The sequence below is a fragment of the Python bivittatus genome, unplaced genomic scaffold (genome assembly GCF_059951505.1).
Source record: "Python bivittatus isolate LINGU-HERP-01145 unplaced genomic scaffold, Pbiv_v1 ctg000020_np1212, whole genome shotgun sequence".
In the NCBI taxonomy this organism is placed as follows: domain Eukaryota; kingdom Metazoa; phylum Chordata; class Lepidosauria; order Squamata; family Pythonidae; genus Python; species Python bivittatus.
This window is the reverse complement of record NW_028277030.1, coordinates 41,839,046-41,863,595: the sequence shown is the minus strand read 5'-3', so window position 1 is coordinate 41,863,595 and position 24,550 is coordinate 41,839,046. Positions and strand designations below refer to the sequence as shown.

General features: G+C 36.8%; 1 protein-coding gene across 2 annotated transcripts in view; it reads left to right on the top strand.

Annotated features, from left to right (window-relative positions):
- The first annotated feature begins 211 nt into the window (after window positions 1-211).
- LMBRD1 (LMBR1 domain containing 1) overlaps window positions 212-24,550 on the top strand; it is a 66,946-nt gene continuing 42,607 nt past the window's right edge. For both annotated transcript variants that reach the window (XM_088137588.1, XM_088137584.1), the window contains exons 1-5: window positions 212-337; window positions 2,242-2,418; window positions 7,499-7,559; window positions 15,065-15,162; window positions 21,207-21,274. In XM_088137588.1, coding sequence (XP_087993714.1) covers window positions 272-337; window positions 2,242-2,418; window positions 7,499-7,559; window positions 15,065-15,162; window positions 21,207-21,274 — 470 coding nt within the window. In that variant the 5' untranslated portion in view covers window positions 212-271. The remainder of the gene's footprint in view (window positions 338-2,241; window positions 2,419-7,498; window positions 7,560-15,064; window positions 15,163-21,206; window positions 21,275-24,550) is intronic.

Below are 24,550 nucleotides of genomic sequence, written 5' to 3'. Positions count from 1 at the left end.
CTTCCCTGCTTCAGACTGAGCCGCAGATCCACCGAACCCGAAAGCCTCAGCACAGCTCTACCTTGTAAGAACCTCGCTGAGCTCGCTTTCCCTTATTGGCTGATGCCTCAGCCAATTGGAGCATTCCAAATGCGGTCGGGGCCATCAGGGGGAAGGCGTGGTTTATCGGTTCCTACGGTAACGGCCCCACGCCCCTCAGTTAGCTCCTCCCCTCACGGCGACGTCGTCCTCGTTGCTGCTCTTCGCGTTAGTGCTGTTGCCGGAAGTAAAGATGGTGGCCTTTACCGCCGAGGCGGACCTGGTTACGGGATGGTGTCTCTTCGGCCTCGCTTTGCTGGTAGGAGGAGTAAACGAGGGCTCCGGCTTTCCATTTATTTTCCTCCCTCTCCCGTTCGTTTCCTCGCTACTGACGAAGCTAATACACTTCTCCCCACTCTCAGTGGCTGTGGGGCGAAATAGTTCGGTCTCTGACCCAAAAAGGTTTCTGGGGAGGCGGTTGAGTTCATGCTCAGCACCGGCCCTGTGCTTACTCCGGCAGCGAGCTGCACTTTGCCCAGTCAGGCTTACTCCTCACGTAAACTTAGCAAAGGCAGAAGCCGTAGTTATCAAGGTTGTATTGGAAAGTGCGTGGGCTGCTGCAGGAGTTCAGCCTGTGGAGCTGTTATGAGACTCGCTGGCTCTGTAGTTGGATGAGCGCGGGAAACTGCGCAGTACTGGAGCCGAATTGGTTTCTTTTTTACTTAGCAGAACGTAATATAAAGTACACAACTTAGTCATGCTCCTGTAGCGCTGAGCAACTCATTAAGTCAGTTATGGTTATTTTGGTTATGCTCGCCAGAACTGACTAGGCCTGAAGCAGCCTTTTAAAATCAAAAGCCTCTACCATTTCTAAAGCAACATTCCCTGTATGAAATCACAAATCTGTGCCACTACACCAGTATTTGTGGTATGAAATCATACGTTTCTGTGATATTCCAAGTCTGCATGAGGTAAGCCAGCATTAATAGATAATCTCTGTTTCTTACAAAAAAGACTAACCATCTGAAACCCAGGTCAGGAGTCAATGCAGGCATGGTATTTTTTTGTAGAAAATGCAGTTAGGAAGCGCTGCTTCTGTTTCTCCTGTTTAATACCTGTAATTCCATTGCCTCAGTCCTGGACACTTTGGGACAATATTGCTTCCTGGTCAGACAAAACTAGACAATGGGGGACCATATGTGCCTGAGAAAATCTGGACATAACCATGGTTTGTTAAATCTCATTAGCAGTGTCCACACAACACATTAGAGCTAGGCCAAAGCCAAACTACATAATTTCTTAACATGTTGCATAAAACTGTTTATCTAGTAAACTAATATGGTGCAGAAAACAGTTTAGTAAAAGTGTTTCCTCTGATGTGCTAGTTAACAATAAAAAGGGAACTTTTTTTATTGCCTGTATTTCTATGACAGTCTTACCCATAGTTAGCTGAAAGAAAGTAACATTTACTTCAAATAGAACTTGTCCCCTGCTAGCTTCATTGGCATATCCATGCACTTTTCTTAACATTATAGAAAGAATTGACCATTGCTACCTTCCTGTTTTAGTTTTTTCAATCTGCCTGGTCTAACCTACAGCCCTGGGCTTTGGAATGTCTTCCATTCAAGTACTGTTCAGGCCTTGACTTTTCTTAGCTTTTTAAGATTACGAAGGACACCTAGGCACTGTACTGCTACTTAGATGAACTAGTTAAGCTGAATCATAGCTTATTCAATTAATCAATATGTCTGGATTTGCATAAAGGGTAGGAAATTATCATAATTATATTGGGTATTCCAGATCCCTTTGTGATGGCCCATATCAATCAAAGTTCATACTAGCTATATAAGTTCATAAATCAGTAAAGATATAGAGTAGATGCTGTATCATTATGTCATTGTTATTATATCAGATATATAGCAGCAGTTTACATGAGGAAATATGGTGCTACATGTAAAACAGTCTGAATAGATTATGGCCAGTACAGTAATGATAATTGACTAAACAAAAGTGCAGTGAGAGATGAGGAAGCTGTTTGCTTTAGAAATGTGTCAGTTGGTAGGTTGAAATTGCACTTTAATAATGTTTGTGATTTTTCTAACAAGTGTAAGTTAGAGAATAAATTTCCCCAAATAAGCAGAGTTTGAAAGATAGTAGAGTTATTGCAGTGTGTGTATGAAGAAACAAAATTATGCTGTAATGATAACTTTTCTTATTTTTTAGGTCATCCTGGTGTTTTGCTGGGTTTATGTCCGCAAATACCAGAGTAGGCGGGAAAGTGAAGTAATTTCCACCATAACATCTATTTTTGCTTTGGCAATTGCACTTATTACATCAGCTCTCCTACCTGTCGACATTTTTCTAGTTTCTTACGTGAAGAATCAAAATGGAACCTTTAAGGTATTTATTCATCCCCCACTTACTATTAATCCCATATAATTTTTATAACAATTTCTGCTCCTGTGGCTTTTTTGTTGTTTTTGTTTTGTTTTCAAAATAAGAATTATTTGAGCTATAGCTCTAAACATTAGGAAGCAAGCTGAAGTAAGACTGACTTAATTATGAATCATATTGCGGTGTTTATACTGTGATAATTAGATTGCTGCTTGTTTCTTTTTTTACAAAAATACTAAAACATATGTTATGTATATAAAATGTGGTTTTTGTTTAAAGCTTTTGATCTGAATATTTGCCAGAGTTAAAAGGCAGGATAGAAACTGAATGAATAAAGTAAGTAAGTAAGTCAGTCTTCAGAACAAACACTTAGAAAGCCTGGTTTCATTCTGGCAAAGCTGGGCTTCATTTGCTTGAGGGATACAAATTAATTCAGTACAGTTTATATTAATCAGAATAGGCATTTCCTTATACCAGATGCATAATGTTGGGTATAAACATTTTTCTAGAACAATATTTTGAAACATGTTGGTTCCATCCTTTTGTTTTATTCCTGCCATTAAGATTTTAACACTGATTTTTAAATTAAGTGATTAATACTGGTAACAGAAAAGAGAGATTATTCTAGTGTGAATTCCAGTGGAAGGTATCTGATACCAGATGAATAATGTTGGGAATAAACTGGTTTTCTCGAACAATATTTTAAAAAATATTGGTTCTGCATATAATCGTAGGAATGAAACAAGAAGGTCAAACCAAGTTATATTAACATATATAATGATGTGACGCCAAATAGAATCCATAAAGGAACACAGCCAAATCATATGGGTCAAGGAGTCTTCTGATTTCTTACAGTGGCATCACAAAAAAAAAAAAATCCATTATTTTTTAAACATTCTTTGGAGAATCTAATAAACATTAAGCAAGATTTTCTGATAAATTAACTTCATCCCTAAATAATATGGGATGACTTAAAGATTCTTAAGATTTGGGCCCATTGATTTTCCAAGACTTCCAATTCCTTATTCTATACATCATACATATTGCCACTATTAACTTTTATCTTGGTTGGATGTTGCTTTGTTTTTGGTGAGTTTGGGTGGGGAGCTCCTGGGATAAGCAGCTAGCTGAAAAACAATGTACTTAACTGGTTATGGAGACTTTGGCCTAAAGCATAGAAAACCCTGAGGAACAGGAGCCAGTAAAATTAAGTTGGCAAGAACATTCATTGGTTTTTTTCCCTGTTTAGTGCTGCATGCTGGATTTGGGGCAATTACGGATCTGTTCCAGTCCTCTGTTTGCTCAGACAGTTTACTGATTACTGAATACTGACTTTGAAATGCAGATCTCAGCATCTTATAGTTTCTTATAGTTAAACTATAATCTCTAATCCCCTACTCCATTACTTTTTATTAAAATAAAAATCCTTCTTTTCTTAATTATTCTATTGTTGGGTTTGCAATCTAGCACCGCATACTCCAGAATTTCTTATGCCTAATAACCCTGGTATACAGTGGTGCTTAAAGGTTTGTGAACCCTTTTGAATTTTCAATATTTCTGCATAAATATGAACGAGTGTATTGTTTTTGACTAATTTGTTTAATATGGCTTCTCAATATCTAGTTTTAGGACTTGTGTGGAGAACAGATCACATTTTAGGTCATATTTATGCAGAAATATTGAAAAATCAAAAGAGTTCACAAACTTTTAAGCACCACTATAAGGGGGAAACTGGATTCTTCATTTAACATCTTATTTTTGAGGAAAGGTATTTGCTGTTCTGCCCCAGCTGATTCTGGAGTGGGATAGAGCATCTCCCCTTTCAAGAACAGGTGGTTACAGTGTAATTATTTCTATCTTAGTACTCTTTTTTACACATTCAGATACCCTGGAATTCAGGAAAGGGAGTATGAGAATAGAGATTTGCATTAAATGTGATTTGCAAATCCTGTCAGCTGTGTATTACAATCAGAATTATGCAGGCATGCTTCCACTTGTACATAAGAGCAGTCTTTTCTTTATTACTCCTTGAACACCCCCAAATCTGCCCAAGAGTGTTCCTGATACCTCTGGAAGGAGATTTGGGAGAAGTGTGGAAGAAGAAGAATTTGATTGGCCAGCAGTGTCTGGTGAAATGGCCTTGTATATTCTCTATCAAATGAAAATTTTAGATGGTCTTGAAAGACAGTTTTATGTATAATGCGTTGCAGTAATGCAGTTAGGATGTTATATGGTTGTTAATAATTGTGGCTAAATTATCCCTGTTCTGGAAAAGCTGTAGCTGGCAATCAGCAATGTCAGTAGAAGGCCTCTCTGCTACTGGAACTACTTGGACTTGAGTCACAAAGCAAGAACTAAGATCCCCAAATTGCCAAAGGAAGTACAACCTATTCTTAAAGGTGGAACGCTGTTTCTCAAAACTGTGTTTGAGTTGGAGTCAATCTATTTGACTATTTTCTCAATAGCTTATTCTCTTTCAGATTCTTACATTCTGTTTTTCCCCCTAATTGAATGACCTCCTTTCATATTCTTCTATTCCCACATCATTCCAGTATTAGATTTTGTGACCTGTTCCCTTTCTATGAAGTTCTAATATCAATATTGATATTGTGCTATTTACTATAATTGAAGTTGGATATAGCCTTATAGAATAGATTGGTATGACTGGTTCTACTAAATAAACTATGGATATATGAGAGAAACTCATCACACTTTTTAAAACTCTATCTTCACCCACCCACCTCCAAACTAAGCATAAAACTTTACCAGATATACTAGGAAAAAATGGGGAGGGGGAGAGAGAAGGTAATTTGCTGTTCAGAGAGCTTTCAGTTTAATTTTTGTGTCTTTAAAACGGGTTCTTAACCTTTTTGTACCATGGACCCCTTTGACAGTCTGGTGAAACCTAAGTACCCCTTTGCAGAAAAATATATTAAATGCATAAAATAAAATACAAAGAGATAGATTATATTACAGAGGAAACCAATTATGCTTAAATAGATTATCAAAATATTTTTTAAATAATAAATATGTAGTGTAATATAGATGCTTCTTTATTAATCCATTAAATCAATAACAATATCCTTTTAGGTTGTTATAATTTTAGATGCTAAGATTTATTGAAGGCTTTTTTAAGCTTGATTTTTAAAAAAAAAACATTAAAGAAGAAATGTACCTTGGGGAGGGAAATGTTATCCAGACCTTCATGCAAGTGAGATCTTATAGGCTGTCATTCCCAAGCATTTGGTGTTTATCAAAAGGAACGGTGGAGTCATGTGCATAGCTTGGGAAAACAAGAAATATAGAGATGCTTGTGGCCTGTATTCTGCAATGCAAGAATTCTTGCTTTTGATCATCAGGTTGATGTGAATTGTGTTGGTTGTTAATAAGGACAACCTGAGAATACTTACAGACTGAGTACACTGTTTTTGGTGACATTGAGGTTGGGAAAGTAACTAACCTTTAGTGTTAAAAATCATAAGATGTAACTAACATGTATCTGAATGCTAACCATATTCAATACTGTTTAGCTTTTTGATAGCAGCCAAGTGCTACAGAGGTTATATAAAAGATGTTTACCATATGTCTTGCAGATGATCACTGAAAACAATTTAGGATAATTTAATAAATTAATTGTATCTGGGATTTAGAATCAGAACTATTACAGCTGATGAGGAACTTAGAGTTCTGCTGCCAATACCTGGTGAATGCAGTACAGAATTTCTTTCAGAATGATATTGCAGGAAATTCTCATCTAGATTTTTAATCCCTACAGAGGTAAAAAGTTTTATAGAATCTTTCACAGGGGCTTGTGGATGTTTTCAAGGCACTTGAGACTCTCTAGAGGCATCAGGAAATGTTTGCTGCAATGCAAAGTATTGTTCTCAGAATTTGTACTCCTGACATTGTTAGCATAAATAAATGTAACATTTGAACTCTTTCCAAATGTGATCTACTGTTGAGATTCAGGGCTATATGTCAGAAGCTGTTCTATGCAGTCTTTCTAAAATCCAAGAAATTATAAGAAGTTCTGTAGTTCCTTAGTGATTAATACCAATAGCATAAGGATGGGATAGATTTTAGATATAAAACAATAATTCTACAAATTGATGGTCATTATACAATGAGAACTTTTATTCAACATGGATTATTTTTATTTTAGGTATTTATATTCTATAATTGTATGCATCTCAGCATTGTTCATTTAATATTTGTATATTTGTTTTAATTGATGAAGCTGTCAATATTCTGGCCCAGTGTCGGGAGGTTGTTTGGGTCTGGATAAGGAGTAACAGGGTCAGGCTCAGTCTTGAAAAGTGCCTGTGGATATTTGGCCCCCTAGATCTGGAGACTTTTCATCTTTAGTCTTGGATAGGGTGGCACTTCCCCATTTGAGACTGGAGTTCTCTCAAGGCCTGGGGCTAGGGTGGTTGTTGAGTGCCTGTCAGCTTTTTGTTATGTTGTATGGTTTCCAGATGTGCATGGTTCTTTTTTGCTCTTCTTTATAGGATTTTTTTTTCATATTTTTAATTGTAAACTGCCCAGAGTCATTTGGAGCTGGGCAGCTTCTAAATTTAGTAAGATGAAGAAAGCACTCTACAACATTAAAATATATCACCTACCTGTTTTTTTTAAAATTTATTTCATTGTAATTTCTCATTAGATATATTAATATATCTAACTATAAGAAATAGTGGCTACAAATAATTGAATAGGATAAATATCATTTATTGGAAAATGTCAGGGTGACCAAAACATTTTCAACATGTGCTTTGTTTCCAACTTAATTAATGCATCTTAATAATATTTTTTGAAGAATCATTGTTGATGTTGCTTAGTTCATCACCATACAATACATGCTGATTTTTTTTACTATCATGTTACACATTTATTCATATAAAGAATTGTTGAATGTTACTTGTAAATGGACTTGAATATTATTTGTAAAGGTGATTAATCAGATACATTTATTCTGTTTTCACAGTAGCAGAGGTTGATCTTTAAAAAAAAAATGTTCTTGTTAGCTGGATATACAAATTGATGTTTATTTACTCTAACAGTGTTTTCTTCCTCTGAACATTTGTAGGACTGGGCTGATGCCAATGTTACAAGACAAATTGAAGACACCATATTATATGCGTATTACAGTGAGTATTACAAGTACTCCTCTGTATTAATGAGATTTTTCATGAAGTTGCAGCAAGGATGGGAAGCCTAGCAAATTTCCAGAACCACAACTGTTGGCCATGCTAGATAGACTTATTACTAATTTTTATATGATGCTGTTGTCCAAAATGGCTCCTAACTGATCTTATGGGTATTTCTTACATCTGGTTTATACAATTTCAAAAGTTTTATGCTAGTTCTAACACTTAGGATGATGTGCCAAGATATCTGTGACATTCACTGTATCACCTTCCCTGTACTTTTTTCTCATTCTGTTAACATACTGTTCCATATGTTCTTAGAGACTACTGAGCATGACTATTTTCAATGAATTTTTAAATTTCTGCATACCTATGGAGTCACTTGTATAGGAAGGCAGACCGATTTGACAGTGTTCATTTTTCCATAATGGCCAATCATGTGTACTTGTAAAGCATGTTAAGACAACAAGAGCTATTCATTGTTTTATCTGACCCAGAACCCAGCAGTAATTAGTAGACTTTGACTGATTTCTGAAACCTAAGCAAGGTCTGATCTAATCAGTACTTGGTAAGAAACTACCAAGAAATCCTAAAATCCTAGAGCTGTAGGCTAGATTGGGAAGTTGAAAGACATTCTGGAAGAAGATAGTGGCAATCCAATCCTGTATTGTTGCAAAGAAAACCACAAGAACAAGTGCATAGTCATCAAGAATGGAACTCGACTCAAAGGAGATTGTTCTTATATCTTGTATTTGTATGCAGTATATATATTTGTTCTAAATATATGTCTGAGTGTATTTGGTTTATTAAATTAATTGATGTATGACAATTTTTCATTTCATAAAAATGTAATATGTTGGTTAGCATCAATTGTTTTAAGAAAACCATTGAAATTCCATAGGATCAATCAGAGTTATTTGTAATAAATCTAAATTGAGAGATTTAACCTCAGCTTGAAAAAATATCAGTTACTGTGATTGTGATTTAAAAAAAAGAATCTTCAATATGTTTGCCCATGTCCTGAACTGATAATTAAATGTTTACAAATTTTAATCACTACAGTGCAAAATCTGGCAACATTATACTTGATAAATGATTTCTTGTTTGACCGAAGAAAATCAACAAGGAAATCTTTGTATTGACCTATAAAGCATCTCAATAAGGGTTTGTTGACTGCTTTAATAATGTCAGTCAAAGGTTTGTTGACTGCTTTGGTAATAGGGGCAATATAAAACCACATGTGTGACAGTCTCTATGACACCTGTGTGACAAATTCTTTCATACATAGGAACTTAGTAATGTTCATTAAGACTAAGGAAGATATGATGGAATCTTGTGTTTAATAAGAGAGTATGTGATTTCAAAAGTAAATTTCCTTTGTTTTCACAATAATATCTATTTTTGCGCCTTCAAGTCATTCTTGACTCCTTGTGACTGCCTGGACAACTCCATGCATTTTTCCTGACAAGATTTTCAGAAATGTTTGCCCTTGCCTTCTTCCTAGGGCTGAGAGAGAGTGACTGGCCCAAAGTCATCCAGATAGCTTTGTGCCTAAAGCAGGACTAGAACCCAGGGTCTCCTGATTTCTAGCCTTAATCACTACACTAAACTGGCTCTGTCTGTTATGGATTGCACTTTTATATGAATCACTGGAATTTTGAACGTGCAGGTCTGAAATTATGAAAGAAGAAATATATAGTGAGTAGCTGAAACCAATCATGAAAGTTATAAATATTTCCTGTTTTGGAAGAATTATGTTTAGTGCAGTATATAAAATCATGGAAGTATTTGGATAGTGTATAGGTTTGGTGCTGTTGCAGAAACCAGCCTCCAGATGGTGGTAATGATTTAACTACACATTTTTTTGTTTTAAGTAAATCAGATTAATGAGGTAGATCTCAGTTACTCATTCTATGTTGAACTGAACCATGATTTAATAAAACAGGTATCAAAATAGGCAATAACACAAGCTAATGTTAATCAAAGCAAATTATTTTCATCATGGATAATCTTGGGGCCTAGTTTTTATGGTTTTAAGAAAATCCAGCATGTCAAACCATTTCTGTTTCAGTTTACTGCAGTCAGATCACTGAACAGTTTCTTCCTATCCTTCTTCCATCTCCAAAAGAAAAGTCCTAATTTTTAGATTATTCTGAAGGACTCCCACTATTTTCTCTGTGTTGGTATATTTTCCTGCTTTCATATTATTTTGCTTCATCTTTAATTTATGGTTATCTGTGACTTTTTTCACATGTCTGATAAATGTTGGCAAGCCATTTGCAGGTATGGGTGTGACAGGGTATGTGGAAAAAAATGTTGTTCGTCTTGTCCAAAGTTGAATGTGCTTGATTGGAGATGTGGTGCAAGTTTTGGCTGATTTGAGACTAGATGGCAACAGTGAAAGAAGGACTGTTTCACGGATGCTGAAGAATTTCTGATATTGTCAGTTTTGAGAGAAAAGGCTTTTAACCATTTTCTTCAGTGGGGAACTCTAGAGTTAGAGCAACTTGCAAATTGTATGCTTTGATTTCCATTTAAGATAAGTCCTTTTGAAAATGGACTCTCCGTTTTCTAAGGCAAGAATTCTTTATGTGCTATCAGGCTCTGCCAAAATTAAAGAATATGTGAGAAAAAAATATACTTGACATTTTTGGGTCAATGCCACTGACCAGCGGACACTTTCAACTTGCATTAACCTGTTTGAGAAATGCCTGCTTCTTATTTTAACATGAATATTTTGATAATCCATTTTTAGCTTTAGTGGAGATTCTGGATGGCAGAGCCTTTATGAGATCTGTGGTTGTAGAATAGTGAGACCATGTTTATTAGTGCTTAGGTTGCTATATTTTCTGTAAAATCAGCTACTTGTTTATTGCTGCTCACTTTATTAAGAAGAAAGGCAGATGTCTAATCAAGGTTTTTCAGGTATCTTACAGCCTTGGAGATCCATGATGGCTTAGACTAATACTGGTTTTATTCTAGGTGTAACCTTAATAATTATATCTAGCTCAGGGATAGCAACCTATAGCTTGTGGGCCAGATGTGGCCTGTCATATGAAATTATCCATCCTATGGTCCCCAAAAGAAATAAATTTACTTGGCCCACACAAAAGGGATAGAGCACTCAGAGGCGCCCATTTTATCAACAGCTTCACCAGCTGTCTCAGTGCGAGTAGAGCAACAAGTCCTTTGGAAATGGCGGTGGTAGTAGCAGCAACATGGCCTCTGGCTGATACATAGAAGAAGCTTGATCTAGCTAATTGTCTGTCTAATATTTTTAAAATGATCAAGCACTTCTACCAAATTTGTTGTTTGAAATACTAGTTGTTTCAAATAATGAATTTGAAATAGAATTCAGTGAAGTTGACAATGTAAATATAATGAAGTTGAAATTGAATTTGATCACTAGTATAAAAGCCATCTAGAGTCCTGTGGTAACTCATGAGTGAAAATGTATTAGTGTATGCTAACTGAAAACAAGTGGGATCATTTCCTAAATTAACTATTTTTTTTCTTAACATTTGATCAAGGAATTAGAGAAAACAAAGGACTTATTTCACTAAATAATTCCATATACAGTGGGGCAAAGAAGTATTTAGTCAGCCACCAATTGTGCAAGTTCTCCCACTTAAAAAGATGAGAGAGGCCTGTAATTTTCATCATAGGTATACCTCAACTATGAGAGACAAAATGAGAAAAAAAAATCCAGAAAATCACATTGTCTGATTTTTAAAGAATTTATTTGCAAATCATGGTGGAAAATAAGTATTTGGTCACCTACAAACAAGCAAGATGTCTGGCTCTCACAGACCTGTAACTACTTCTTTAAGAGGCTCCTCTGTCCTCCACTCGTTACCTGTAGTAATGGCACTTGTTTGACCTTGTTATCAGTATAAAAGACACCTGTCCACAACCTCAAACAGTCACACTCCAAACTCCACAATGGCCAAGACCAAAGAGCTGTTGAAGGACACCAGAAACAAAATTGTAGACCTGCACCAGGCTGGGAAGACTGAATCTGCAATAGGCAAGCAGCTTGGTGTGAAGAAATCAACTGTGGGAGCAATAATTAGAAAATGGAAGGCATACAAGACCACTGATAATCTCCCTTGATCTGGGGCTCCACGCAAGATCTCACCCCGTGGGGTCAAAATGATCACAAGAACGGTGAGCAAAAATCCCAGAACCACACGGGGGGACCTAGTGAATGACCTGCAGAGAGCTGGGACCAAAGTAACAAAGGCTACCATCAGTAACACGCTATGCTGCCAGGGATCCAAATCCTGCAGTGCCAGACGTGTCCCCCTGCTTAAGCCAGTACATGTCCGGGCCTGTCTGAAGTTTGCTAGAGAGCATTTGGATGATCCAGAAGAGGATTGGGAGAATGTCATATGGTCAGATGAAACCAAAGTAGAACATTTTGGTTTTCAACTCGTCGTGTTTGGAGGAGAGAGAATGCTGAGTTGCATCCAAAGAACACCATACCTACTGTGAAGCATGGGGGTGGAAACATCATGCTTTGGGGCTGTTTTTTTGCAAAGGGACCAGGACGACTGATCCGTGTAAAGGAAAGAATGAATGGGGCCATGTATCGTGAGATTTTGAGTGAACACCTCCTTCCATCAGCAAGGGCATTGAAGATGAAACGTGGCTGGGTCTTTCAGCATGACAATGATCCCAAACACACCGCCCGGGCAACAAAGGAGTGGCTTCGTAAGAAGCATTTCAAGGTCCTGGAGTGGCCTAGCCAGTCTCCAGATCTCAACCCCATGGAAAGGAACCCCTTTGGAGGGAGTTGAAAGTCCATGTTGCCCAGTGACAGCCCCAAAACATCACTGCTCTAGAGGAGATCTGCATGGAGGAATGGGCCAAAAAACCAGCAACAGTGGGTGAAAACCTTGTGAAGACTTACAGAAAACGTTTGACCTCTGTCATTGCCAACAAAGGATATATAACAAAGTATTGAGATGAACTTTTAATATTGACCAAATACTTATTTTCCACCATGATTTGCAAATAAATTCTTTAAAAATCAGACAATGTGATTTTCTGGATTTTTTTTCCCATTTCGTCTCTCATAGTTGAGGTATACCTATGATGAAAATTACAGGCCTCTCTCATCTTTTTAAGTGGGAGAACTTGCACAATTGGTGGCTGACTAAATACTTTTTTGCCCCACTGTAGATATAGATTGGATTTACACATTATTGAAAGCCACAATGTAGTTTGTTTATTTTTGGTTTAGTTATTTATATAAGTTCAACAATCATAGTTTGTTAAACATGATTTAGATTTTAACATGACATATGAACCCACCTTTTATGGCTTATTCAACAAATTGTAGTTAAAATAAACAATAACTCTATATATGAAACCAGACTTGTGTATATTCTTTATGAGCCTTCAGAGGATTGACAAAGTTATATAAAAATATTATGTCAGTTAAAGAATTTTAATCTTATTAATATAAGCTTAATCTTATTAATAAACTTCATTTTATCAAGACAGATTGACAGTGTGCTTTATATGAAGCAAGTATTACTTCTAACAAATCTTTAACAGATAAACCAGAATGACTGTAGATGAAGACATGCTTTGTTTTATTTATTTATTTTATTTATCAATCAAATTTGTCACCACCCATCTCACTGAAATGACTCTGGGTGGTTTACAGCAAAAATAAAATTTGTTAAAATACAGTATAAAACAGACCTAATAATAAATAGCTTCCAAGCAAGATGGAAAGTTGGGGAATAATTCAAGGGAGCATTGTCAGGGTGCTAGCCACCCCCAAGGAAACTTAGAGCCCATATCACTCCATGTACACTAGCAGAGCTAGGTCTTTAAACCTTTTCAGAAAGCCGGGAGGATAGGGGCCCGTTGCACCTCTAGGGGCAGAATATTCTGAAGGGCAGCGGCAAGGGGAGAGAAGGGTATCCTCCTGGGCCCCACCACCCAACATTCTCTTGATATAATTATTCCGTTGTTCCATCTCTTGATATAATCATGAACTGCAGTGTGATTATATCTGGATTTCACTTATTAATGTTTATTTTTATTACATAAACTTTTATTTATTTATTACAACATTTGCATTTCATCTGAATCTGAAAGTTCTGGGCAGCTCATTTTTTTTTTTTTTTATCTGCACTCAATCATGACCGATTCTGCGGCAACTGCCTGGACGAGTCCCTGCAGTTTTCATGGCAAGGTGTTTTTCGGAAGTGGTTTTCCATTGCCTCCTTCCTAGAGCGGAGCCCAGCTGGCGGGCATAGGAAGGCGTGATTTCCGTTGCTTTGCGTCTTTATGTACGCGACTTCTGCATTACCAGCAACTGGTCCCATCTTCTGTACAAGGCGCTGCCAGCATTTTTCCTCCCACCAGGATGAGAGTACCTATTTATCTACTCGTGGTTGCTTTTGAGCTGCTGGGTTGGCAGAAGCTAGGGATGAGACAGGAGCTCACTCTGCCGCATGGAGCTGGGCTCGAACCACTAAAGTGTCAACCATTTCTGGCCAGCAACTTCCAGCATCATTAAGCCGCAGTGCCACTGCGTCCCTTAGCTCATATATAGGAAAAACTAAAAACAATCCAGTATAAATTGAAGTCTCTTTAAAAATCCAGGCTAACAATCAAACTTGTGAAAAATTAAATTAAAATTAACAACAGTCCTGCAAGACCCTCTATTAGACCCCAAATGCTTGACAAAAAAGTATTCTCTTGGCTGATTTCTGGAAAGCCAGCTATGTGGGGGGGCTTTCTTATAGAGTTGCTATGATTACCTGTAACAGAGTTCAAACTGAAGACTGACTTAACTTTTTTTAATAAGACAGTATAAGGGAGGAGAGCTTTTTATCTTAATTTGAGCAAATCACCATGTCATACCTATTGTTTGCTAGTATTGTAAAAAGATTATTGCACTAGCTACTTGTTATAGAGCCACTGCCGTTTAATACTGACTATTGTAGCAAAAGGAGAGAAGGAAAGAAATCTTGCTATTCCCTAATGTCTCTAGCATAATAAACTGGACCATATCTGCATTCCTGTTAAATGTTACATTTCCATGATGTCTTGTCCTAGAACAGTATCACACTATGGAAATTCCAGTACTGTGTATGTTTTAGCTACTGAGTGTTTGTAAAAGTTTTACTCTAGCTAGTTGATGGTTCTAGAAGAAAAACTGAAATTAAACCTATACATATGAATGTATTTGTATTCCTGGCTGCATTCTTTTTGGTTTAAATTTAGAGTATACGTTTTTGTTCTTATGATAGTTTGTAAAGCAGTACATATACTAATGACATAATACAAAGGTGCATTCTTTTAGTAGTTTGTAGATTAAAGCTAGAGAGACCTACTTCAACAGGATTCTGTTTTTACAATATACCCCTACTTTATTACATTAATAGAATGGCATTGTAGTAAAAATGAATTTGAAGTTATCATTTTGTGAATTATTTTGTAAAGTTTCAGAATATCCGTGTTCTCTCATTCTTTCATTTTAGCCCTTTACTCCATCATATTATTCTGTGTATTTTTATGGATTCCCTTTGTCTACTTCTACTATGAGGAGAAAGATGAAGATGATGGCAATACATGTTCAGTAAGATGCTTATATTGCTATTGATTGCTTGGTTGGATATATAGTGAATAAAATGGGTTTGATTTCCTTGTTCCAATGGTAGCTGAAACATTAAAAACTGTATCATAGTGAACAGAAATCATGTTCTCTTATATAGCTTGAAACTGGGCTTAACCTTGGTTCCTTCCTGTCTCTGAATATCCTCATGGGAGCACAGAGAGCTGCCTCATATAGATCAGATTTTTCATCTGTTTAGTTCAGTATAATCTGCTTTGACTAGGAATATCTATTCCAGGGGGAAGGGGGGGGGGTATAGAATCATACTGGGGTTTTTGCTTTTACCTTTTACTAATCCTTTTAACGGATATCAGGATTATCTAGTTCTTTCTCTATGCAAAGCATATGTTATATCACTGAGGTATATAGTTTCTGCCTTGCATCCAAAGCTGTAGGCTTCTTAAGTCTGTTCAAAAAATTGATTGAAAACCTAATGTTTCTAGATATCACGTTAATGATCAAAAGCAGTAAAAATGCTGTGTTTTTGGCCAGGTTTGCTAATCCATTAAAACAAAGCGAAATGCACTGTGTTTATAAATGCCCATAGATGTATATTTATATATAACCAGCATTAACATCAGTGCCTTTATTACTATATAATACTGGTAACCTCTTAGAATAATTGTTCCTTTTTTCTGTTTGGCAAATATGCCTGTTAAGACAGAATTGGAGATCAACTTTACAGTAAACCTTAAGCTTAACTAATGAGGGAAAGGGTTTTAATTAAAGCTGAATATCCATTAAATGGAGAATGGGATTTTTCAAGCCACAATTTACATTTGTACATGAGAACCTACTCTATTAATTACAGTGAATAATTAATATTTTCTACACTCATTTGCCAAATAACATACTTTGCTTGGAACAAAGTCTGCTTTTGCCTAAAATTTGGAAAAAGATAAGATCCAGCAGATTTTATCTGTCTACTAAATTGAGATCTGTTAAATTGAGGGTTCACTGTAATATAGTGAACTACTTAACATTTGTCTACAATCATAATTATCAAAATGCCTCTTTTTCCTGATTTGATAAACAGACGCTATTGCTACTACATAGTGGCTTATTTCTGTTCTTCTCTAGAAGCTAGGTTTGAAAGCATATTATCAGTGTGATTTTAAAATGAATGAGAATAATTCCAGGCATTAAATGTTACTTTCCAACCTGACAACAGTAGCCAAGAAAGGGAACCAGAATTTCCCTGCTGATATAGTGGATTGAAACATTATTTTACAATATAAATTGTTCAGAGACTGAACAAGAGAATGGGCCTTAATAGACCTTAAAGTAAAATAGCTTTTTTGGGTAGACAAAAATATTAAGGTGCCTACTGTGAAAACTCACATTTTTCCAATAGAAATGTCAGGGCATTTCATAGAGGATACATCCTTCTCACATGTTCAAAGACTAGAAAAATTCTGACATTATTCCTGTGCAAAGAGATGGATCCTTTTCTAGTTCTGCCTCTGCCTTGCTCCAGCTACCGTGCATACCCAACACTGGGCTGGCCTTCCAAACAGTCAGGACTCCCTCATCTAGCAACGTAGTGCTTTTTTCCTTCTCTTTGTTTCTTTAGTTTCCCTTTAGACCTCTCTGACAGATGGGCCAAATAAGGTGGCTGGCCCTCAGTAGCATGATAACATATAACCTCACCTTCCTTCCATCTTCTAGGGTTTGGCTCTTGAGCCCTCAGCTGCAATCTACAAATAGCTGGGTCCTTCATCACTCCTCTTAGAACTGGATGGTTTGGGCACCAAAGGGGATAAAATTGGCAGTGTTGGATGCCCAGGCTACCTGCCCCATCAAAAGAATGGCAGTACTGGAATGGCATAATTGGCTCTTCCTAGTTAAATCCCTGCTCAAGCTACATGCCTTTCCGAACAGTAGAGGTCTCCCAGCGTGACCATAATATACCCAACATGCTATACCCTTCCCCCAAGGTAGAGGAAATATGGGAATTGCTACCTTGTGTGCTCCAGTTGGGATGGACCACAAAGAGGCAAGGAGTGGTATGGAGGAAACAGCATTGATTCCCATCCTATCACCTCCTCTTTCTTGGAGGTCTCCTTTCCAGATCCCCACCACAGACAGCAAAGTCTAGGCTAACATTTCATGGTAAAGATACATGCCCCCAAGTGAGGGACAGATGTCCAATCTCTCACATCTCAAAACTACTCAGGAAGGAAAAGGAATTGTTCCTAGGTGAGGAAAAGGATCAGCAGACAGACCTGTGAAGTTTTTCTAAGAAGCAGGTTTCCCATAACTACCCAGAGAAATCTACGATTCTAAACTAAAAGAGCCAGAGCCATCTATTTCCAAGGATCCCCTGTTGGATCTGTTGGTAGCAGAGGTATAACCAGTAGATAACAATCCCACCATATGCTTCCCGTTTCCCAAGATATTTAACAAAATCCTTAAGCCTAAGGGGGGCCCAGGGTATCAAAGATTGTCATCTCATTGGCTACCAAGCTTTCTGCTAACAGTGTAAGGTCTCAGGCTATCCTTAGTGCATGCCTCTTTGAACTGGTCCTCATATTGGGCCTGTTCAAAGACAGCAAGCTATTTGTAAATGTTCTTAATCAGACAGTGTACTGATTAAAACTAAAGACAAAAAGGAAATCCTTGAGGACCTGGGGTTCCTGATCCACAAAGAGAAGAGTGTTCTCAAACTAGTGTACAGATTACAATAACGGTTCAGTTCTGAACCCATACCACAGAAAGCAGTCTGCTGTCCCTACTAGAAGAAAGAAAGACCATCCAGCAACAAGTCACATCAGATTTTGGACTTACTGTTTAGATTTCATGACTCTCATCAGTCGCCAGGACCAGATGACCAAATGTGTGAAATTAAATTCACATCCTTTTCAATAGATGTTCCTTCCTTACCAGAACCTAATAGCTCAAAGATATCCAAGTTTCCTGGTGCACCCAACAAAAGTGAGGAGTTTCAAGTGATACCTCTTAGAAGTCCTGTCATCCAATCCGGGTCATCATAGATGCCTTCCTCAATCGATGGGGACATGCTGCCTAGGTAGACTAGCCAGGGGAGTCTGAATGGAAGAGGAAGCAACAAATCCATACAGACCCTTATACCATCCTGCTGAGCTTCCACCATTCACATATATGACTTAATGTGTTTACTATATTCAAAGGTCCCCTAGCCCTAATTTAGTTCAAGCCCTAACCTGAATCCTGTTTAAGCATTGTACAAATAATCTGTAGAGCACTGATCAAGAAAGTGGTATGCATAATAACCACTTCAGCCAGTTAAGGGCTAAAAATAGGACCATTCTCTGCCAAGTAGCAGTTCTGGATTGGTGAGTTTGGTCTTCTACCAGAGCCAGAAGATTGTCCTCTCTTTCTCCTGTCCCAACTCCCAAACCCAACTAGAGAAGGCTTGGCATAAGCTAGACACTAGACCAGCCTTTGAGATCTACTTAATCGGCTGCCTTCAAGACTAATAGCCCCTGGAAGACATACAGTGGGGGAAAAAAGTATTTAGTCAGCCACCAATTGTGCAAGTTCTCCCACTTAAAAAGATGAGAGAGGCCTGTAATTTTCATCATAGGTATACCTCAACTATGAAAGACAAAATGAGAAAAAAAATCCAGAAAATCACATTGTCTGATTTTTAAAGAATTTATTTGCAAATCATGGTGGGAAATAAGTATTTGGTCACCTACAAACAAGCAAGATGTCTGGCTCTCACAGACCTGTAACAACTACTTTAAGAGGCTCCTCTGTCCTCCACTCGTTACCTGTAGTAATGGCACCTGTTTGTGACCTTGTTATCAGTATAAAAGACACCTGTCCACAACCTCAAACAGTCACACTCCAAACTCCACTATGGCCAAGACCAAAGAGCTGTCGAAGGACACCAGAAACAAAATTATAGACCTGCACCAAGCTGGGAAGACTGAATCTGCAATAGGCAAGCAGCTTGGTGTGAAGAAATCAACTGTGGGAGCAATAATTAGAAAATGAAATACATACAAGACCACTGATAATCTCCCTTGATCTGGGGCTCCATCCAAGATCTCACCCCGTGGGGTCAAAATGATCACAAGAACGGTGAGCAAAAATCCCAGAACCACACGGGGGGACCTAGTGAATGACCTGCAGAGAGCTGGGACCAAAGTAACAAAGGCTACCATCAGTAACACACTACGCCGCCAGGGACTCAAATGCTGCAGTGCCAGACATGTCCCCCTGCTTAAGCCAGTACATGTCTGGGCCCGTCTGAAGTTTGCTAGAGAGCATTTGGATGATCCAGAAGAGGATTGGGAGAATGTCATATGGTCAGATGAAACCAAAGTAGAACATTTTGGTTTTCAACTCGTCGTGTTTGGAGGAGAGAGAATGCTGAGTTGCATCCAAAGAACACCATACCTACTGTGAAGCATGGGGGTGGAAACATCATGCTTTGGGGCTGTTTTTCTGCAAAGGGACCAGGACGACTGATCTGTGTAAAGGAAAGAATGAATGGGGCCATGTATCGTGAGATTTTGAGTGAACACCTCCTTCCATCAGCAAGGGCATTGAAGATGAAACGTGGCTGGGTCTTTCAGCATGACAATGATCCCAAACACACCGCCCGGGCAACAAAGGAGTGGCTTCGTAAGAAGCATTTCAAGGTCCTGGAATGGCCTAGCCAGTCTCCAGATCTCAACCCCATGGAAAACCTTTGGAGGGAATTGAAAATCCGTGTTGCCCAGTGACAGCCCCAAAACATCACTGCTCTAGAGGAGATCTGCCTGGAGGAATGGGCCAAAATACCAGCAACAGTGTGGTATTTTGAAGACTTACAGAAAACGTTTGACCTCTGTCATTGCCAACAAAGGATATATAACAAAGTATTGAGATGAACTTTTGATATTGACCAAATACTTATTTCCCACCATGATTTGCAAATAAATTCTTTAAAAATCAGACAATGTGATTTTCTGGATTTTTTCCCCCATTTTGTCTCTCATAGTTGAGGTATACCTATGATGAAAATTACAGGCCTCTCTCATCTTTTTAAGTGGGAGAACTTGCACAATTGGTGGCTGACTAAATACTTTTTTGCCCCACTGTATATGGGACTACCAAATGTAATCTTACTGGTAAGCTTATGCCTCAACTGCTGCAGAAAATACTTATTAGCAAGAACTAGGAGCCTTCCAGATGTAGAATTACATCACAGAAATAGCTGTGTATATGCCCCTATAGAATGTTCTGGTTCCCTGTAGGAAAATGATACATTTTCTTACCATGAAAGGTTTTTATGTTGACACAGTAGACTTACCATGCTTTTTCTAGAGCAGAGACAGGGTATTGAGCCTAGCCAAGCTTTAACAGTAAAAAGGAAGATTTATGAGAGACCATATCAATATTGGCAACCATTTATGTCTAATTTGACATATCTCTCCTCTGTTCCTATCTTTATCAAGCATTTGTCTTTGATAATTCTTTCTGGTTCATCTTTCTGAAAGAAGGGAAGGAGCTATCCTTTTCTATAGGAAAAATGTCAGAACTTTTCTAGCAGTGATTCCAGAAGTTAGGGAGCAGAGATACCCACTATACAATGTCCTGGGTCCTCTTTAAAAAAGCATTTTCATGATATGCCTGTGTTCTGTTTAATGGAAAATATTCAGAAATTTGTTTGACTAATGAGTTCCCATTCATCAATATGTTGTAGATGTCTCTGGTTTTACAAAATATTCTAGTCCCTGATTCAGATTTTAAAAAAGTCTTAATTTTAATGTGAAAAAAATAACATTAGGAAGATAATGTTATGTTAAAAATGACATAGGAAGAAAATTGGGAGCATTTGATGTAGTAAATAAAACATGACTAATGAATATTGGATATTTTTCTGTTGTACAGGGCATGGAATGTTATATTCATTATATGAAAATTGAGTTCATTTTATATTAAAAGAAATTCTCTAAAAATCATAAGTTAGCAGGTAGCTGTTGTTATTTTTTTCATATGCTTTCTTCTTCTTATTTCTTATTTTATTTTTACAGCAGGTTAAAACTGCATTCAAGTATACACTAGGATTCCTCCTGGTTTGTACAGTTCTTCTAATGATCGGGTAAGTAATATGCACACATACACATAAGCATGCACACATTACAATAGTATGGTTTATTTAACTGCCTTTGTAGTTTTCAAATTCGTTCATACAAACAGCAGCAAATATGCATTATTTAATCCTACTGAAAGTATCTTACATACATAAATACACATGGGTCATATTTTTTATTTTTGTTAAACGGTTCTTATTTGAGACTACAAAGGAACTGCAAACACCAGTAGCCAGTGAAAATTGGTACATTCCAGGCCCTGGTGTTTCTGATGGTTGGTGGAGTCTTACTTCTCATTTTGAAATGCTGTAAAAGGTTGGAAAGGTTCTGTTTCAGAGGAAGTTTGGAGTTGTTCATGTCATGATGGTGTAGCACAGTTGAGCTTTTATACTGTTCTATGATTGAAGAAAAAAAATACCACGTCTTTGAAATGGAACGGAAGGCAAATCTTGGAACTCTTCATGAACATTCTTGCTTTCACAGTTTTTTCATCAATTTTTGAAGAATACCTGAGGTTACCACTTTGAATTTAGTTGACATTGTTGGCTGTGGATAACAGTGTTTGCTTGGTTTTCACTGAGCTGTTGTATTAGGCTTATGCCTGCTCCTAAGGGTTGAAGGAACTCTTCAAAGTAGAGTAATGTATGGCTGGATATATAAAGGGAATTGATTAGAATTGGGTACTCATGCTAATGGATTTTTTTTCAGTAAGACAAAGTGACCGTTAGATTTCAACTTTTGCACTGGCAAGCTATTTAGGAATTATGTGTAGGTAACAATCTTGATTAGAATGTAAAACAGGACAATTTATCTCCTGTTCAGCCTAAAAATATGCATATAATTTGTGTTGACTCCAAAATCATGAATCATGCATGAGACCTGAAAGATTACTGTATGAAGCTGCAATCTTTTGCCCAAATTAATTAAATACAGTGCATGCCCCACACAAATGTCATTGTCTCAGGTCTCTTTTCTAATATGTAGCTTGTATTTGGTGAATATTTATTGCTAGCTTGAGCTCCACATTCATTCATTATTTGATTTTTTAGCTGAGAAAGTTGGTATTTAGATAACAAAAATTCAAAGCTAATGCATTTTTGCTTGATAAATTTAATGTTTCTTTGATATTTGAGTTCTATGAAAAACTAATAATTTTGATTAAATTTGGGTACTACAATAGTTCCATGAGGGGGGGAAATCAACATTTCTCTCTGCCATTGAAAATTTAGCTTTTGGAATCAAAGGACTGAAGGTTTGAAATTGTTCTTTTTTTTTTTTTAGATTTAGTAGGGTTATATATGAGCTGTGCTATTAATCCATTAGAACATTGACAGTTGATTATAAAACTGTGTCTGCATATTCTTATTAAGATAATACATTGAATCAAATTTCTTCTAGATCAGACTTTTATTTAAATTCCCTCAAAATGGAATGTTGCAGAAATCTGTTTTTGTCATCCATTTGTAATCTTGCTTTCTTAACACTACTTCTGCCTCCTTTCCTCTCTCCCCTAAGTCACTTGAAATTGCACTTAGTTGTACAATCTCTTTTATATGACAATACCAAGAATTATGTTTCTAGATGGAAATTCACTGTTTATTTTTCACAGGCCTCATTTACTAATTTAAAATAAAATGTGACCTTAAAGAAATGAGCATGGGTAAATGACTTAGTGTCATCTTAAAGTGTGTGTTATTCTCTCCCTCTCCCTCTCCCTCTCCCTGATGCTGCTATTTAATCATTGGTATAAGAAACCATATATCTGTTGTACTGAATGGATTTCTTTTTTGCTGTAAAAAAATTAACTTCAGCTCAGTATTATTGAGATTTTACTTTTATTAAAATGTGCTGTAGCAGAATGAAGCACTTAGTTAACAAAAGCAGCCCTAGTTTATCATTATAAGTTGTGTGGGTGTTGGAGACACAGATGTTTGGGCAGATTGACTGTTGAAATACTTCTTTTCAATGTGGTACAAATGCATACCTACTTCTTTGACATAAAATGCCTGCATTATAATGTAGCATATCACTTTTCATATTCTAATTATTAAAAGAGAGTTGCTTCCAAAGATTTGGGGGAGAAGGTTGAAGCCAATTTTTATTCAACTATTCCAAGATGTGCTATAATGATGTAGCAATAAAATGTGTGATATTATTTGCTAAGATGTATTTGATCTTAACACAACTCCAGGTTTATTTTTAATCCTTGTTTGGAGAATGGTCTTATCTGCGTATGTAAATAGATAGCATCAGCATTAACAAAATATCTTTAAAAGTAGATAGAATATATTTATTAATTTAAATATTTTTAGTCAGCCTTGATATAGTCAATTAAAAAGTAATTAAAAACAACAGTAAACAGAGAAAAATATAATTGTGTAACAGTGCATAAAACCTAAAGGGCAAGATGAATAGCTATTGTTTATCTGGGCACCAAATAAAGAACAAAGCTAGAGAGGGTATTCCATAACCAGCACACCAAACCTCCCAAAGATGGGATACACTGATAAGCACCCAAGTAAGTGTATGTAAAGAAAGGCAATTCCTTAAGTATCAAGATCCCAAGTTGTGATTGCTAATGCCTTGTATTCAAACTGGAAGCATGTTGGAAGCCAGTATATTTTGTGTAAAAGTGATGTTAAACTGTGTAAGACCACTAATTTTGAAATAGATGTTTCTGCTATCTGAATTGGCAAGACAGAATATTCATATTTAAGCTTCCTCTACTCTTCATGTTATGCTTTTATAGCAAATGCTGAATATCTGAAAACCAAGATTCAAAACAATTAAAATACATTTTAAATAGAGTAGAACTATGGTTAAATCAAAAGATAACTTTCACAGAAACCAAGGGATTAGGTGCCCAATTGGAATAATTTTCTTCCTTTTGGAGCAGGAGCCTTAGTGCTATCTTGCATCTTCACACCTGTGCACCTCTATGGTTCTGCCCGAGTAACCCATTCATCTTTTTTTCCTCTTGTGTGGCTGATTAATCATTAATTAATTGTAAGAATAGTGGGAAATGTTCACTATTTCATTTAGGTGAAATTAAAATCTCTTATTTCCCAATGATCCTTTATCAACATTTTGGTTGCTAAAAGGTATGGTGAAGCAGCATTCTTTATTATGTGGAAGTTTGGAGCACCCTGGAGTTTTCTGTGGAAACAAATGCAGTATACATTAGTAAATTTTGAATGAAGACATGTTTAGAGTTGTATTAAAACTAGATTGTTGCAAGTTCAAATTAATATCTCTTTTACTTGCTCTTGAATCTAACATAAGTT